The sequence below is a fragment of the Equus asinus genome, chromosome 5 (assembly GCF_041296235.1).
Source record: "Equus asinus isolate D_3611 breed Donkey chromosome 5, EquAss-T2T_v2, whole genome shotgun sequence".
NCBI classification, from domain to species: Eukaryota; Metazoa; Chordata; class Mammalia; order Perissodactyla; family Equidae; genus Equus; species Equus asinus.
In genome coordinates this window covers 93,712,368-93,730,701 of record NC_091794.1, presented here as the reverse complement: position 1 = coordinate 93,730,701, position 18,334 = coordinate 93,712,368, and the positions used below count along the sequence as shown (strand labels likewise).

The 18,334-nt window shown below is 53.0% G+C and overlaps 1 protein-coding gene across 1 annotated transcript in view; it reads right to left on the bottom strand.

Annotated features, from left to right (window-relative positions):
- SLC9A1 (solute carrier family 9 member A1) overlaps window positions 1–18,334 on the bottom strand; it is a 49,005-nt gene that overhangs the window by 4,824 nt on the left and 25,847 nt on the right. Inside the window, exons 2-7 of the mRNA XM_044770129.2 lie at window positions 7,997–8,457; window positions 4,688–4,938; window positions 3,517–3,734; window positions 2,285–2,487; window positions 607–696; window positions 58–128 (exon numbers count right to left, since the gene is read on the bottom strand). Coding sequence (XP_044626064.1) covers window positions 58–128; window positions 607–696; window positions 2,285–2,487; window positions 3,517–3,734; window positions 4,688–4,938; window positions 7,997–8,457 — 1,294 coding nt within the window. The remainder of the gene's footprint in view (window positions 1–57; window positions 129–606; window positions 697–2,284; window positions 2,488–3,516; window positions 3,735–4,687; window positions 4,939–7,996; window positions 8,458–18,334) is intronic.

The window sequence follows — 18,334 nt, the reverse complement described above, 5'->3', positions numbered from 1 at the left end:
CCCTGGGAGACCCTTACGACCCTCCCTGCCCACCTGCCCACCAGGCCTGCCACCTACTTGTCCTTCCAGTGGTGGTGGCCGTAGTGGCCACAGATGTCCTCGATGCCTGTCAGAAGGTGGTCCAGGAACTGAAACGGGCCCAGGGCCAGGTCAAGCCTTACTACTGGGCTCCTTCCCTACCAAGACTTCTGAATAGGCTCCCCCACCTTCCACCCTACGGCAGCTCTGCCAGCCCAGCCCTGTAGTTCCAGGGACAGCCAGGAGGTGGCGCCTACACCTCACTCATCCTGAACTCCAGCGGCACCACATCAAGCCCTCTGCCACTGGAGCCCCGCTGAGCCTCCCTCTCTGAACCCACCTGTGCCCAATGCCTGGGATGGGTTCCTACTAGAGACAGAGATGGCATGACGCCCCTCCTCAGGCTCCAGGCTGCTCATACCACAGCTCCCTATGCTGTGACCTGGTGACCTCAGGAGGCTGAAAAACCACTTCGGCATTTGGATAAGGGAAGAAGGGCTGGCTGAGGGCATGGACACAAGGCCTAGCTGCTCCCCAGCTCCCTGGGCCTTCTCCCACAACCGAGGGCCCAGGCCCAGCTTCCAGTACCTGCGTGTGGATCTCCTCATTGATGGAGCGCTTCGTTTCTTGCTTTTTCTTCACAGCCAACAGGTCTACCAGGGGGCGAATGGTCATACCCTGGGGGGCAGTTGGGTGTCAGGCACTCCAGTTCTGCTACACTGGCAGGGAGGCCACAGAGCCTTCCTCCCTCCCCCCAGGGCCCCTGAGGCAGGGATGCCTTCTCCTCTGAGGTCCCCCATCTTCTAATCTCCGCGCCAGCACTTATGTAAAGGCCGATCCTTAAGGCCTGCTTCTTCCTGAAGACACAGCTAGAGGTGTAACAGCCCACCCAGTCGAATGACTCTCATTCTGAGCATCTAGCCCAGGGCCAGGGGTCAGAGGGCCTGGATTCAAGTGTGGGCTCCACTACAGATGTGTTCTGCAACCCCAGGGAAGTCAGGACGGCTAACAGAGAGAACCACCTCTGCTCTGTCTCCCTCGCAGGACTGAGACCACGGAGACCTAGTAACAGCAGCAGCAGTTAATTTAGCCGCATACTTGCCATGTGCCATGTGCCAGAGCCAGTTGTGTTTTACAAGTATTAGCTTTTCAATACCCAGAACGGCCCTAAGAGGTAGGTCCTTTCATTGTCCCCATTTTACAGATGAGGAAACTGAGACTCAGAGAGGTAACTTTCTAAGGTCTCACAGAATTAGTAGAGCTATAATCAAACCCAGGCAGGGAGGTCCCTACCTCAACGCTGCCTTCACTGAAAATGGGCTTGACAAACCATTACATATAACACTGCAAAGTCAAGGTGATAAAATATTTTTGAAGATAGAAGTAGGGCAAGAGGACAAAAGAGGCACTCCCCTCTCCTAAAGGACAGAAAATAAGTACCCTCCCAAGAGGTGTCCTCTACATATTTTTCTCCTGAGAAGGCAATGATGTTTCCCACCTAGGGCTCTGCCAGGATTAGAGCCCAGGAAAGACGGAGGGGATGGCAGAGAAACGGAGGCTCAGACAGAGTGTTTCTCACATGCCCAAGGTCACAGGTCAGGTAAGGTGGAGTAATTTACACCATCCCAGGCTGGGCTTCCTTGGAGACTCAGGAGGTTGGGGGTGGGCTCTCAGCTAAGCCTGGGTCATTTAAATGCACAGAAATCGCTGACCACTACACTGGAAGGATTCTTCAGGATCATCTAGTCCAGTCCCCTCACTTCACAGATGGGGAACTGAGAGCCAGGGACAGGAGAAGCGTCTTTCCCAGGGTCACACAGGCAGCAGCAGAGCTTGGACTGACTCCACACCTCCCGCTGCCCAGCTCAGTGACCTTTCCGGTGCCCCTCGTTGTGCTATTGTTCCCATTTTACCGATGCAGAAACTGAGATCGTAAGCTATTAAATCACTTCCCTGATGTCCTACAATGAGCATCGTGGGCCTGCTGACTGTACTCGCTTCTCTTAATGCTTTCTGGGTTCCTAACTAAGCTAGGCAGCATCCTGTTCACTTTACATTCTGCTTGGTCACTTTGCAATGACTCATTATCACAATTCACCCTTTACAATTGAGGAAACTAAAGCCCAGAAAGGGGGCGTGGCTTGCCCAAGGCTGCACAGCAAGTTATTGGTGGAGTTGGGACTAGAACTCCCTCTTAGGTCACGCACTTCCTCTATCCACTGGCAGTCAGGGTCCCCACACAGGGCTGCTCTGCCCTGTCCAGCACCTGTACAAAGACGGTGAAGAAGATGACGGTGATGATGGCAGTGAGGAACAGCTCACACATTGGGAAGTGCTTCTTGTCCAGGAGGTAGCCCAGGGAGAAGGCGATGGCACCTCGTAGGCCCCCATATGCGATGATGAACTGGTCCTTGGGGGTCAGCTTCACGATGCGGAACTTGTTGATGAACCAGGTCAAGCCTAGCACACCTGCCAGGGAAAGGCAAAAAGAGGGGTCAGGCTGTCCCCAGCCTCTCCTGGCTTCCATACCAGTGACTTCTGTCCGCAGGAGCCTCCACTAGTGAGCTTGCCCAGTTCATTCATTTCCCAGGTCCCTCAGCCCAGCATGCTCTGAATCCCTGAATCCAAGAGCTGAGTGGATCCTTAAGGGGGGTCTCCCAACCTGGATGTACTTTAGAGACATCACAGAGGCCTCCAGTGGCCAAAGGTCGGGAGCAGAAAGGGAAAAGAGATAAAATAAGACTGGCCACAGGTTGACACCTATTAAATATGATGGGTACATAGGATCTACTTTTCTATGTGTTTGAAATTTCCCATAATAAAGTCATTAAAAAATGCAGAAGTCTGGGTCCAGCCTCAATCCATGGAACAGAATCTCTGGAGGACAAGGCCCAGGATTAAAGGGTTTTAACACTGTGCACCAATAACTGTGATGCCCAGACAGGTTCAGCGATCATAGATCTAATCTCAGAGAGGAGGTGAGTGAGATCATGAGTGGGGAAGTGATGCAGTCACTGAGGTGAGGCGTGTCTGGAAAGTGTAAGCAGAACCCAAGGGTCCGAGGCCTGGTCCCCGTGTGCAGGCCCAGGCTGGCAGCATAGATTTGGAGGAGCCGCACACAGCTTTGCAAGTGCTCGAGTCATCTGTGCCACGAGACAGCTTAGAGAACACTCACAGACCTGGGCTCTGTGGGCCTTGGTCTCCTCCTTAGAAATTGACAGGCTCAGAATCACAGGGTCCCTGAGGCCCCTCCACTCTGACGCACCACGACTGTCTCCCTACAGATCACAGACTTGCCGCCAGCATGGGCTTCTTTCCCCTCATGGGCCCATCATGGCCTCAGTGTGGCAGAGAGAAGAGGTGGGGAAGCCCCTGCCATCCAGCTGTGCTGGCAGCAGCCAGGAGCCAACCTGGGCCCCTCCATACAACACACTACCCATCCACTCAACACCCACCCCCTAACCCCCCACCCACCCCCACTCAGGCCTGGGGCCTCACCCAGTACTCGGGCGATGAGGCAGAAGATTAGGGTGCTGATGACAAAGGTCCAGTTCCAGTGGTGGGAGCCAGCCACAGTGGAGACGCCGAGGAAGATGAAGATGAGGGTCTCGCTGACACTGCTCCACATCTTCAGGAAATATTTGATGGTCGTGTGGGATTTGTGGGAGATGTTGGCCTCCACGTAGGGGCGCATCACCACTCCCGAGGCAATGAGTCTGGGGTTGGGGAGGAGTGGGTTTCAGGGTTCAGATTCGAGCTGTGCCTTCCCGGAGCCCCGCCACTGCCAGGGAGGCTGACAGGTGCCTGTTTACTGAGCTCCTCTTACAGGTCAGATGCCCACTGCGGGCTTTACACACTTGTTCTCACTCAATCCTCACATCAACCCTACAGGCCTGGGCATATTCCTGCATTTTTCAGATGAGGGATCTGAGACTTGGAGAAATAAAGTTGTCTGCCCACTGTCACACTGGCAGCGAGTGGCAGAGCTAAGACGCAAACTACGGTCTGCCCAAATCCAAAGCCTGTGCCCTCTCCCCGAGGCCACACTGCCTCTCTGCTTACAGGGCATCAATTACACACATCCGTGGCCTTGGGTTTATTCCCCAAGTGTGATGCCCCCTAATGCACAGGAGACCCCACAGAGAGCTCTGTTCCATGCAGCAGCCCAAGCTCTCCCAGCCCAGCGCCCACACCTGGACTCCAGTCCTGCTGGCCTGGCTTCCTCGCTGTCACCCTGAATCCCCTAATCCAGGCCTGCCTCTGCACTTACAACGTCTCCCCTACTGGGAACACCTCTGCGCCTCACTGCCTCTCCACACGCCCGCAACTTCAGGACTCAGCTGAGGCCCCAGGACCTCCAAGACTCCTCACTTCAATGGAGGCCTCGAGCCTCCTTGCTGGGGCTGCTGAGGGGCGCAGTGAATGCGAGTGCCTGCATCCAGCTACAACCCAGGGAGTCCCTTTGAGACAAACGAAGGGAAGAAGTGGCAGGACCGAGATTTTCCAGAACTTTAAACTCAGTGCTTCCAGGGGCAGTCCCAGGCCCTGGAGCATGGTGCTCGAGTCTCATCCCTGGAGCTGGAGGCTGGGCCCTGGGGAGCTCCCTTGTGACCCTACCAGCCTGGGGAATCCAAGTTGGCGGCCTCCCCCACGCTGCGCCCAGACTCACGCCATGATGCCTGACAGGTGGAAGAGCTCGGCTGACAGGTAGGCCATGTAGCTGTAGAGGAAGACGAAGAGCGGCTCGATGACGCGGATGTGGGAGGTGAATCGGGAGGTGAAGGCTGCGATGACCCCGTAGACCACGCCCACAAACACCCCGCCCAAGGACACCACGAAGAAGCTCAGGAAGCCAAGGACAATGTCCACGATGCCCACATGGTCGTAGTTGGCAAACTCCTCAAAGAGATGATACAGGACCTGGAGAGGGTGTGCAGGCTGGTCGGCGGGAGGGCAGAGCCCTGCCCCACAACTCCCTGGGGTCCACCCAGGGTGATCCTGTCCCCTCCATTGACCATGGCCACAAGAAGAGGCCACGTGGTAGCAGAGGAACCCTGGTGCCAAGCAGGTACTCAAAACCACTGGCCTGGGGGCCAGAGGGTCTTGCTCTGGGGCTCCAGGATGCCATGCTGGTGAAGAGCACAGACTCTGAAGCCAAACTGCCTGGGCTGGAATTCCAGCTCTGCCGCTCCCTAGCTGTATACTGGGGAGAATTACTCCATCTCCTTGTGCTTCAATTTTCCTATCCATAAAATGGGGATAATGGTACCCACATTATAGGACTGTTGTGAGGATTAAATTAGTTAATAAAGGAAAGTGCTTAGAGCCATGCCTGTCACAGCTTCAGCTCCTCCTGGCATAACTACGTTTGCCTCTCACTGTTTGACCTTGGGCAGATCACGTCCCTGTCTGGACTTCAGTCTCTCCTTCAGCAAAAAGCAGGGAAAGTTCAGAGAGTGAACTAGAACAGGACTTCTTAACCTCTGAAGCTTTCCGACAATACACACGGCCAGGCCGTACCCGAGCTGGACTCTCTGGAGGCGAGGACCAGAAATCTCGCCAGGTGGCTGTGATGAACAACCAAGTTCAGATACTATGGAACTAGAGGCTCTCTAAGGCCTCCCCACCTCCTGGACTGGGAAATAAATGGTCGTCGTAATAAGTGGCACTTCACACACCGTCAAGCCCTTTGACAATGGTTATCCTGCTTGACACACAACAGCCTCATGAGATAGGCTGGCCAAGGATGCCTAAACTGAGGCTCAGAGTGGTGAAGCAACTCGCCAGAGGGCCCCCAGCTTGGGAGCAGCAGAACTGGGCCCAGAACTTGTTCCCTGACAGCAGTGGGTGGGGCTTCCCAGGCAGGTTCAGCTTCGAGGTTCTGTCCCTGCTTAGGGTTGGCTCCCTGGCTGCCTGGCCTACTCCTAGACAGCTCTGCCAGGAAACCAGCTGGGAGTTTCCGGGCCTGGGGGGTGCTGAGGGAGAGGAGAAGGGGACCTGAGGATCCCTGAGAAGGAATTCTCCAAAGCCCCCTGTAACTGGGCAGCACCTGGAGGCAGGGGGTGGGGTGGGGGTGCTTGCTGCAGGGCAAAGGCCTGAGACCACACAGCTCAGGGGCAGCCGTTACTTTTACTGTCTGGGAAAACAGGGCACTCAAATCCATATCCAGAGCTCTAGAAAAGGCCCAACTTGGGCCAGGCAGGAAGGGGAGATGTTGAGCACTGGCCAGTCCTTGGTGCTGCCTGGACCAGAGTGGTCTGGGAGACAGGGCAGGGCTCCAGCAGTGGACAGCTGAATTCACTCCTGGCCTGAGATTCATAGGTCCTCAGGGCGCACCACCTGGGCCAATGGAGTGGGCACAGACAACAAGGTCCTCCTTCCTAGCCTGGTACTATTGTCACTGGGACGAGAGAGGCAGTGCAGCATGCATAGTGGTAAGTGTCCAGGCTCTGGATTCAGACTGTGTAGATTTAAACTCCAGCTACATCACTTATCAGCTAATATGACCTTGGACGAATTCCTTAACCTCTCAGTGCCTCAGTTTCCTCACCTGGAAAAACTGGGGATAATTACAGTGCCAACTTCATGGAGATTAGATGAGGCAATAAACATTCAGACAGGAAGTGTTCAATGAACACCAGTGAATACTGCCACCATCTTGGGGAGGCATGGCTGTGGGCCCAAGGCGGCTGGACTGAGGTATCCACTTGACACAACCATGCCCCACTGCTCCCCAGTAGTGCCAACCTGTACCCCAACACCCAGATCCACTGGGAGGGCTTCAACTTTGGCACCTACTAGTTTCAGACATTAGTGAGTGTGACTCCTGTAAGAACCGTGGGAGGATGACAGGCTAAGTACTGCAATCCCTGTTACACATGGGGAAACTGAGGCTTGCACGGTAACCCTGGGCAAGAGTTGGTGCTAGAGAAACCAGGACTGTGGCCTGCCTAAGGCCAGGCTACCGCTCTACCAGCCCCACGAGGAGCTGACAAGGGTGTGGGGGAGAGGAACACGAAGAGGAAGCCAAGGCTGCGGGCAGCCGACCACCACTGTCTGTCTCTTCTTTGAGGTGCGGCTTCCTGAGGGGTTGGGGGTGGGGAAAGAGGAGTGCATGTGTAAGTGTGCGCTGGGTGTGCACACGCGTCCTTATGTTTGCCTGTGTATGCAGCTGCTCTCTGAGGGGGCCAGCTAGGAGGGGTATGGAGGTGTTTTCACAACATGATGTGAGTGTGCACATACACGTCTGTTTCCTGAGGAAACTGGCTGGGAGGAAGGACGTGTGCAAGTATATGCAGCACTGCCACGTGCAGACCCTGCGTTGAGGGCATCCGTCCTCACTAGACCCTGGCAGGAAAGCACTAACTATTCTGCCCCTTCGCAGCTGTCAAAGCTGAGGCCCAGAGAGGTAAAGTCACTTACCAGGCCAACTCACTTTACTTATCACTCTCTCGAGGTTTGGGAGGCAAGGTCCGTTTCCACAATTGCTACCCCAAAACTGTGCACAAACCAAACTCTAACTTAAGACACGGCCAACATGAAAGCTGAAATGCCCCTCACAGACTAAATGGTCTGTAAAGGGTAAACTGAGGTACAAAGAGGATAAGTAATTTAACCAAGATCACATCACAATCCAAGTCAGGGACAGAGCATATGACCTGGTAGGGCCAAGAGCTCAGGCCCTGGGGTCAGACAGACCTGGCTTCTATCCTGGTTCTATCAGAATCTAGCAAGTTATTTAACTCCTTTGGGCCTGATTCCTCCTCTGTAAAGTGAGAACAAGCCCGTGCTAAGGTTGCCACGAGGATTAAATGAGATACCCATGTCGAGTGCTCAGCATGACAGCTGGCACAGAGTAAGCAGGAATGGACATCTTCCCTTTCATTACTATTATTAGTGGGTGGATGTGGGATTCACTCTGGACCAGGATTCGGATCTGTGGCCTGTGTGCATGTGGGTGTGGTCCCTGCCCCCTCACCACAGTGACGGCGTCATTGAGCAGGGACTCCCCGAAGACGAGGATATGTAGCAGCTCGTTGATGTGAATTTCCTCAAAGACAGCCAGCACGGCCACGGGGTCCACGGCTGAGATGATGCTGCCGAAGAGTAGGTTGTCCAGGAGTTTAATGTTGCTGATCTGCTCGTCACCCACCAGGCACACGGCATACATGAGGCCGCCCAGGAAGAAGGCGTTCCACAGCGTGCCCACCACGGCGAAGATCAGGATGGTGCCCAGGTTCTCTGTGAACTGCCGCAGTGGCAGGAAGTAGCCTGCATCCAGGATGATGGGCGGCAGCAGGAAGAGGAAGAAGACGTCCGACTGCAGGAAGGGGGGCGTCTCCCCAACGCCCTTGATCAGGCCCCCCACCAGCAGCCCCACCACGATCAGCAGGCAGCTCTCTGGGACGATGCTCGAGATGGTGGGGATCACATGGAAACCTGCGGAGGGCAAGAGAATAGGAGGCTGTGGGCTTGCGTGGAGCCAGGAGAACAGAAGGTTGGGGACAGGGCCGAGGACGAGAAGAGGAGCTGGTGAGAGGGGCACAGGCTTGGCTTTAGATGGCTGCTCTCTTAACTGTCTGAGCCTCAGCTTCCTCACTTGTAAAATGGAAGCGATAATACCAGCTTGACAGGGTTGCTGTATAAACTAAGTGATGATGATGTTTTTAAAGTGCTTTTTTCAAAGGATATACAGATGCTCTGTCACTGTCATAAAATAGTAGAAAGAAGCAGCTCTGGAGGCCTCTAGAAGGCCAGAAACTATACACTGATTACTGAGGCTCCAAGTATCTAAGAGCATTACCTACACCTGAACCCAGGTCACCTTTCCAGGTACAAGATCAGGGAGGCAGATGGGAGCTCAAGACCAGGCATAACGATCTAATAGTTCTGTCTGAGGGAAGACAGCAAGTTCCCCGTCTTGGAAGTGTTCAAGTGGAAGGCAGGCAACTAGCTGGTGGAGAAGTGACACAGGAGACAGAAAGAAGCACAGAAGAATCAAAGACCATCAGTGTAGGAAGGAACTTGGGGCTCATACCACCCCCCACCCGGGGTCTGAAAGTCTGCAGAACACATGCAGCAACCTCCAATCCCGGACCCGCAGGTTTTCTTGCTGAGCCCAGAGAGCTGCTCCAGAAGACAACAGCAATCGATCTGTTTTGCATGTGAGACAAAACCTATTTGCCACCCTGTTTCTAGCCCAATCCCACTCACTTTGAAGATGGGGCAACTGAGGCTCAGAAAGGGGAAGGAACATGCCCAAGGTCATATAGCAAATCCACAGCAGAACCAGGACAGAACCCAGGTCTGACCGTCCCCCCGGCCCGCCCCAGCTCCTATCAAACTCCACAGTTAAGTCAACCCCTCCTGTCCAACCTCCCCGTTAAGGCATGAACAGATCCCTCTGCCTAAGACCCAGCAACCATCTCCCCAAGCCCAGTCCTGGCCGGCAGCAACAGCAGTAGGCCACTCTCTGCAGTGGCCTACCTTGGTGCTCCAAATTCAGAGCTGGGAGGCAGCAAAAATTACCTTCAGAGAGGGCCTCTTTCAATGCCAAGTTTGCTCCCCAAGCTCCCTTTGGTTTTTTTGGTTTGTTTTGGGGTAGCAAGGTGGGTAGAGAAGACCTGGGCATCTAGCTGCATCTTGGTACCATGACCCCCAGGGTCAGCTGGGTTAAGAGGGTATGACATTTTGCTCAAGGTGAAAGCTCTCATTCTCCTCCCTCCCTAGCCTGTAAGCTCTGTGCAGGCAGATTCCATATCGGCTTATATTTATATCCCCAGGACTGGGGACATAGTAGGTGCTCAGCAAGTATCTACTGACTTGAAAAAGCACAGAGCTGGGCATTACGTCCCATGATCCCCAATAACCTATCTGGCCAGGCCTCTGCTCTCATTACCCCTGAGAGCCTGGGGAAGGATAAGGAACATCTGTCTCCATCCTCCAGGCCCTCCTGCTCTCGGGTACCGATCTGAGTGTGCCAGTGTAGCTACAAGTCAAGACTCTCACTCAAAACAGAGCCGTGGCACAGTGCCAACCATCCAGGAGACCCTCAAAACAAATTGGATAAAAATCTTGTTTTATCCTAGGCCAGGAGAGGCCCCCAAAGCCACCATGTACATTCTCCTGACTTCAAAACAGACCTGACCAGAAGTCACCACTTTCGCTGAAAAGCCTTCACCGGGAACCACCAACGTTCAACTGGCTGCTACACTGGGAAGGGCTAGGTCACGCTGAGTCCAAGTCTCTCTGGCTGTATAAGTTAAAGTCCAAAGTTTTAACACTGCCTCTGTCATCTGATCTTGCTCATGTCCCATACTCCCCACTTACATACTCCCATTCCTACATTTCAGCCTTGCCAAATTCTTTGCAATTCCCCTAACTGAGCCACGTCCTCTTCCACCTGCAGACCTTACCTAGTCTAGTTTGTCTCTCCGGAACACCCCTCCTGTACCTCTACCCACACTGTGTGTGGCTGACACCACATCCTCTTCCTGCTTCCTCGTCCGGGGAGTTTCCTGACCACCCTCGTGTACCCAGGTTAGAGCAGCAGTCCTTCTCTGCTGTCCCCCCCACTTTATAACATCTAATCCACAGTCACCGCCCAGATTCCTCTCTCTCCCTGGCAACGAGCAAGGTCAGACAACCCAGGCAGGAGCAGCGTAGACAGGACAATGGCACCACACCTCAGAGATCTGCACTGTCCTGGAGCGTAGACAGGATGGCACAGGGGTTTAGGGGAGCAGAGCTCCTGCAGGCAGGGGCCAGGAAGCAGCTTCTCCAGCTCCAGTCAGCTGACCTCCTCAACACTCTACCCTCGACCTGCCCTGGAGTTGAGCACCAACAGCTGCCTTAGGGGAAGGCAGAGTTTAAAGAGACAGCCCAGGGCAGGTAGATGACAGCTTCCACCTCCACTGAGCATGTTACAATTTAAAAATGCCTCCCCACCCATCTACACCATCAGTCCAGTCCAAAAAGCTTTCCTGGTCTCAGGAAGTGCCAGACAGTACACTTGAGACCCAGAAACAAGTAAACCACAGCCCCTTGGTGGGGGCGAGGTAGCAGGTGTGTGAAACAAGCCAAGAGCAGTAACGTGAAGAATGTTCATTACTCCTGAAGGTGCACCACAAGCCAGACACTGTGCTGGGAGCCTGGCACATATCATCTCTTTAGTCCTCACAACAGCCCTGTGGGATAGGTGCTACCCCCATTTTGCAGAAGAGAAAGCTGGGCTCAGCAAGATTCAGTGGCTTCCCCAGAGTCTAAGGGAGTTCTACTCTAGCTTAGAGCGTCTCAAACCCGCAGCAGAGGGAGCTAACGAATCCTTTACTCCAGCATGAGTATTTTCTCTGAGCCAGGCCAGCCATGAAGGTGGCGCAGGGTCAGAACCTGTGAGGAGCTCGTGGGGATGGCCATGCTTTTCCCAACCTTGCAACCTTCAGGCCATCGAGGCTCCATCACTAGGTGAAGAGACAGCTGGCATTCCTATTTGACAGATGAAAACCTGGCGCACAGAGGAAGTAGGACATGTCCAGGCCACCCAGGATGAGGTCCCGGGCCTCCAGACTCAAATGTAATGCAGTTTCTCCCAAATAAGCCAGCTCCCAGAGCACTGGGGCTGGAACATGTGCCAAGCAGGGCTCCTCAGGTCTCCCTGTGCTGGCCCTGTCTCTCGGCAAGCCCTGACTGGCATGGGAAGGGGAGGGCTGGGCCCAGGCTGGGAGGAAGGTCTGGGATCCACATTTGGCTCCTTGCCCATGGGTAGGCAGCACGTTACTGGAAAGCAGCTTCCCGGGGGGAGGGGGTGGAGTCTGTCATCAGATGCAGCAGCTCATGGAAGGAGAGGCCTGCAAACCTGTTCTTGGCTTGTCCCTCTCCCAAGACCCTGACCCCACCAGTCGTCCCCACCCTGCATCCCTAAAGAGTCCCCTCAAAGTGCAAGAAGTGGGGCCAGCCAGGTGGCGCAACGGTTAAGTTCACACATTCCGCTTCAGCGGCCTGGGGTTCCCAGGTTTGGATCCTGGGTGCGGTCATGGCACCACTTGTCAAGTCATGCTGTGGCAGGCGTTCCACATATAAAGTAGAGGAAGATGGGCACGGATGTGAGCTCAGGGCCAGTCTTCCTCAGCAAAAAGAGGAGGATTGGCGGCAGATGTTAGCTCAGGACTAATCTTCCTCAAAAAAAAATAATAATAAAATAATTAAAAAATAATAAAAATAAAGTAAAATTAAATTTTAGAAAAAGCACAAGAAACTTGCTGACACCAGATGCAGTGAAACGGGCACAGTCAGTGCCCCTGGTCCCCTGATAAAGACCCAGCATTGAGGTGAGATCCCAAGATGCCAGGAAATTAGGCAAAACTTTCAGGGCCTGAACTTGCAGTGGTAATGTCACCAGGACGGAATCAGGGGTGGGGCAGAGGCAGTTAGAATCAGATCCAGAGCCGTGAGAGCTGGAACAGACCTTGGAGATCATCCAAATCCTCCATTACACGGTTAGAGAAACTGAGATGCAAAGAGAACCAGTGACCTGTCAATGGTCACATGACCAGTTCCACCATGAGAACCCATGAAGCTCCAAGTCCAGTGATCTCGCAAGCCACAAGGGCGAGGGCGTCCAGTCTTCCCAGAGCAAGGACACAAGAAGGTGTGGAATTCAACATCTCTGAGCCACAGATACAGTTCCGGGTGGCTCCCCTTTTAGGTGAAGAGGCTGGGGAAGGGGAGAGCTGTTTCTCATTCCGTCCAGTATAGGTGGCAGGTGGGCAACTGAAGGTACTGGGGGACCATACACATGCTCGCCCATACTCTCTCTCTTACACACACACTCATCCACACTCTCTCTCACACACATATCCACAGTCCCACCCTTACACCCACACACACCCACACTCTTGCTCTTACACACGCTCATCCACCCTTGCTCTCTCTGATACACACACACTCTCTTATACACACATGCACACATATATTCACCCACACTCTCACACTCTCTTGACACACATACACATACACAGGCACACTAAACAGACACAACCAAACTTTGAATTAGTCAGTGGTTCCCACCTCCTCTGCAGCTTCTCTGCTCCTCACCATGAGAACATTTTATTTACATCTCCTCAGACTGTCCCCATCTGCTGAGACTGGTGCAGTGGAGCAGGCAGGCAAGGCTGTTTCACATCACCCTTGGTTGCCAGCGTGACCAGACACCCCTGATCCCACTTCCGGCATCTCTCCCCTGGCCTGGGTAGTCAGAGGTGGGTGCCAGGAAGAGAGGCCCCCATGGCCCTCCAGTGCCAGGTCATCAGCGACCCAGGGCCACACGAGGGGCTCCACCGCCCTAGTTCCAGGCCTGAGGACTGCTCTGGGGCTGCAACTCGGCCAGGTCCCAAGGGATTCCTGGTTGCACAATGATTCCATTTCTTTAACTCCCTCTTCAACTGTCCCAGCAACCAGTCTCAACTACAGCAACGAAAGGTAATGCCTCCCAACGAAAGCCTGGCCCTCCACAGTTTACAGCAGTGTGCTCTGACACTTCTGACTCATTTGCACCTCACTCCGGCTCTGGGAGGTCACAATTACCAGCCCCTCATTTTATAGATGGGGAAACTGAGAAAGGTTAAGCAACTTGCTCAGAGTCAAAGAGCTGGTAACTGATTCAAACCCAGGCAGTCTGGCTCCAGAGTCTGTGCTCTTAGCCACTTACCACATTATCCCTGGTTTTATTCTTATTTTGTTTCTATGGGGAGCATCAGCACCCAGGACTGAAGAGGCCCAAAGTGGTTCCCAGACGGCAAGAGGTGGTGCTTCTTTCCTTGAGCTCTTCTCAAGGGAAGTCTCACCACTGCTCCCCTTCACTCTAGTGGCCTAGCGAAGACCTTGGAAAATCCTTCCTATCTTTTAAGCCTGGCCCCTCCAGGAAGCCCTCCCGAGCTAACTCAGCCAGACGGGGTCAGTCTTCTCCACTAAACTTCTAGGGCAGGAGGTGGGAATTCTCAGACTGCTCAGCCCCTGTCTGCCTGATCTGTACTCAGCTCCGGTCTCCAGTGGGGCTGGAGGGTCCTTTGGGGTAGGAGGAGCTCTGGTTCTTCTTGAGTCTGATTCTTCCCAGTGTTGATTCTTCCCACCATCAACGTCAGCCGTGAGGACCAGGGAGAAAGATAAACCAGACTACAAGAGACTCAGCTGCTGCCTCAGCAGGTTCACAGACAGACCAGCAGAGACGAAATCGCATGGCACCAGCCACCCTGCCCTGGGTTCCAATCAGGGTGCAGCCACTGACTAGCTGGGTAAATTACGTTCTATCTCCTATCCTCAGTTTCCCCATCTGTGTAAAAGCCTATTGCAGAGGGTTTCTGGAGTACGAGAGGAGATGATAAGGATAAAGAATGCCACACAATGCTGGCACTCAATGTCAGCAAAAAGCAGTGACTGCCATTATCATCATAATTTCCTTTAAAACCGAAGTATAACATGAATCACTCTACATTTATCATGACCTGTTGGTGTGTATTTGTCCATCACTGGGCTTTAAGCTCCCTAGGCGTGGGAACTTTTTAGAATCATCTGGGTCTCTAGCTTCCAGCATAGAGTAGACATTAGCTATTTGTAAGAACTGAGATGAAGCTGACTTTTAGATGTGAAGTGTGGGAAAAAGGAAGGAGGTGGGGATGGCTTGGAAATTTCAGAGTATCTGAAATGCTCCCAGAGCAGGGATCCTTTGGATTGGTTTTGAAGGATCAAGAGAAGTTTGCCAGAGAGAGAAGCAGAGGAAAAGCCATTCTAGGGTCTGTATCCTTGAAAGAACCCAGCACAAGTACCCTGCACAAAGCAAAGCGATGTACAGGGGATGAATGAATGAAAACAGGAAAGAAAAAGACAAACAGGAAGGCAGACTCACTTCACCAAGCCTTCGCCAATATCCAAATATGAGTGTTGCGGTGAGGAATAAATGAGATGGTGAACGTAAAACACTTAGCACGAGACCTATTATATGTGTCTTTGAGTCTTGGTCCCTCCTCTGGAACTGGGGAGATGATGCCAGGCTGGCTGCATCACTGAGATATTTTACTTAGAGCTCCTGGACCACAGGAGTCACCCGATGAATGACAATTTTTAAAAACCGCAAACCAATAGCGCCCACTCACTAAGACTGTATTTGAACACGAGTCACTTTAAGATACACTCTCCAGCACAGAGAAGGAGAAAAATACTGAGTGGACTCTTAAAGTGTCTGAAGCAAAGTGCTGTGCTGGGGGCTTTTACATATCTCCTCTCCTTTCACCTCATATCCTGACCCCCATTTGACAGAAGAAGAAACCGAGGCTCAGAGATGTGAAGTGACTTACCCAAGGCTACCTAGTTGGAAGATGGCAAAGTCAAAATTAGAACCCAGGGCTCCTAATTGCCAGTTCTTTGTGTCATGCTGCGTCAATGAAAACTAAGTCTGTCAGGATCAACAGGAAGAGAATTCAAGTCTGCAATATGCCTCCCCTGCAGAAACAGCCATAAATAAATCTGTTCCAAGTACCTGGGTAGGAACCATTTCCCATGCCGGGGGAGCCAGTCTCTGTGCCCTCCCCCATCATTCTTCCAAATGGCACCTCTATTTCTTGCTTATTTCACTCCATGTCTCAGGGAGACAGGGTCCCACACTCCAGGAACATCAAGTCTGGGTGGGAAATCAGCTAAAAAGCTGGCAGAGAACCCAGCACCACACGCTGGGCCACCTGAGGCGTGGAAAAAAGAAGGCTGGGCCAGGAAGCCAAAACCCCAGTCTGAGGCCCAGCTCTGCCCTTGAGTAACCACGAGGCTTAGGGCAAATCATTACATCACACACAGGCCTCAGTTTCCTTGTGTGTAGACAAGCGAGAATCACGGGACTGGACAGAAGCACCTTGTATCCTGAGGAGGGGCAGACAAACCCCAGAGATGACTGATGAAGGAGAGGTAAGGACAGAAATGCCACAGAGGCCAGGGAGCCTTGAGAACAATAAGCAGAGTGATGCAGTGACCTCCCAGGCCCTCTCAGAGACCATAGCAGGACAGGCTGCTCCAGAGCAGGTACTCTCTGCTGTGATGAGGATTCCAGGGTCAGGGAGCTGGCTGAGCTCAGGATTAACCCTTAGCACTTAACTTCCATCCCCATCAACCTCTGATCTCCAGTCGCCAGAAGTTCTCAAACCCCATGTCTGCGCAAACAGAGGGGAACTCTTCTTTACCTCGAACTTCTACTCACCTTTCAAAATCCAGCACAGGTGTCACCTCCTCTGAGAAGCCTTCCCCAAACCCCCCAGGCTGAGTCAGGTGCTCCTCCAAACTGAGGAGCCAGGAGCTCTGTAGCTGGTGTTCTAGTTCACTTGACATCCCAGCACATGGCCCCGGGCCCCACAAAGGTGACGCTCAGGAAAAGCAGGTTAAGGGAATGATGGTAGCTTCCTAAAGGACGTGGGATTGAAGTTGGGTCTTGAAGGCAGTGGACTAGTAGGGAAAGAATGTGAACAAATGAATAGAGAATCTTAAAAGCCTTCCCAGGACCCTGAAGCCTTCAGCCAGCCTGGAAATGAGACTGTACAGTGGGGGAGATGCTGGCACACAGCTGGAGCAGGCAGGACATGCAAGGAACTGAGTCAAGGGGCCCAAGCTGAGGCTGCAGTCCTCAGAGGCTCCCCTAACCTTCAGGCCTGGTCCTGAATGCCCCTGACCTGGCCTTGAGCTAGGTTCTACTCCTGCCCTGCCTTTCACTCCCACGAGCCCTCTCCCGGGTCTCAAGACTCATTTCAGTAGCCCCTACCCCACCCTGAGCTGGGGCAGCACCTCTCGGTACCCAGCCCGGCTTCCCCAATCATCTAAGCTCTCCATAAACATTTGTTGAATAAATTTCACTCCGGCAGCTTCTCCCCACCCCCCACAGGAAAGGCGCAGGATTGAGAGTCCCCGTGCGTGAGGTGGAGGATGACTCACACAGGGGAAGGGGGTAGGGACAGGGACCAGGAACTGGCAGTAAACAGCCCATGTGTTGATACGATACAGAGCTCCATCAGGCAACAACAGGGCCTGGCAAGGTGGAGGTCTCCAGGCAGCCCGTAGGGGTGGCAGCTCAGGGGGTGCATAGGACCTGAGGCTCCAAAGCCCCTCCTGGCTGGTCTGGGTCCCTGGCAGGTCACCACATGATATTATACATTAGTTTCTTTTGATTTTTTCAAAATGGAAATATACTGCTTTGGTGATTTTAAATGGAACCCATGGTCATTTATTTTTTTCCAACAGTATACAAGCACATTAAGTAGAAGGAGAATAATCTGCCAGTGATTGTCCCTTGTTCCCTATACCCACTATACAAGCCCCCCAACCCCCAAATCTACACTGTTAACAATTTGATTGCAAACTTCCAAACTTCTATGCATCTATAGTTTTAAAATTTTGTATTAACGGTATATTCTACAGACTGTGCTATAACTGCCTCTATGGGGCAGAGACTGTGCTAAGCACTTCACTGCAGCATCTCATTTAATTCTCTCAACAACCCTAATGCAGTAGGTACTATTATTATCTCCATTTTAAGATACATAAAGAGAAGGTCACTTACATGCCCCAAGGTTACAGGACTACAGAGCAGCATTTCAGACCCAGGCTGACTCCACTCCCCAACCCGGCCCCCTATGGAGAAACCTCACTGTATATATGGCCTTGTCTGTGCCATAATGTATTGGACAGTCCCTCTACAATGGCATTACACCTAAGGCTGGTTTCTCATACTCAGATCCTCCACTAAGAGCCCCAGGCAGGCCTTGCCTCTGTGGCTGGCAGTGGAACCAGAGGGCCTTGGTTTCCACTTTCTCCTAACCCCATGGTACCAGTGGCAGAAAAATCTACATCACATCCCTTGCAAAGAAGGCCCTTCTAGGCTCCCTGAATTTCAACCTTGGAGTGTGGAGGAGATGAAAGCACAAAAGGCTTGAGCTGAAAAGAACCTGGGATTAGTCTGCTCTCAAGCCCCTGTCCCCTTCCTTTCCTGGTGTGCAGCTCCCCAGCTCAGGCTCTCCCCTCCCCATGCCAATCCCCATCCTTGGCCCTGTCTGTGACTCCTGCCAGACGGCTCTCAGGACTCACAGACGCTATCAGGAGCTCCAAGCACCAGTCTGCCCCACACCTGGCATGGGGGAAGAAACAAGAGGCAGGATAAAAGAGGTTCCATTTCCAGAAACTTTAGAGCCATGGGAAAGTTGGATTTTTCTTTTCTTTTCCTTTTGGTGGGGGGTAGGGTATAGTTTGCAAAATGCAAATTCCGGAGAAAACTGAAATTGAGTATACCAAA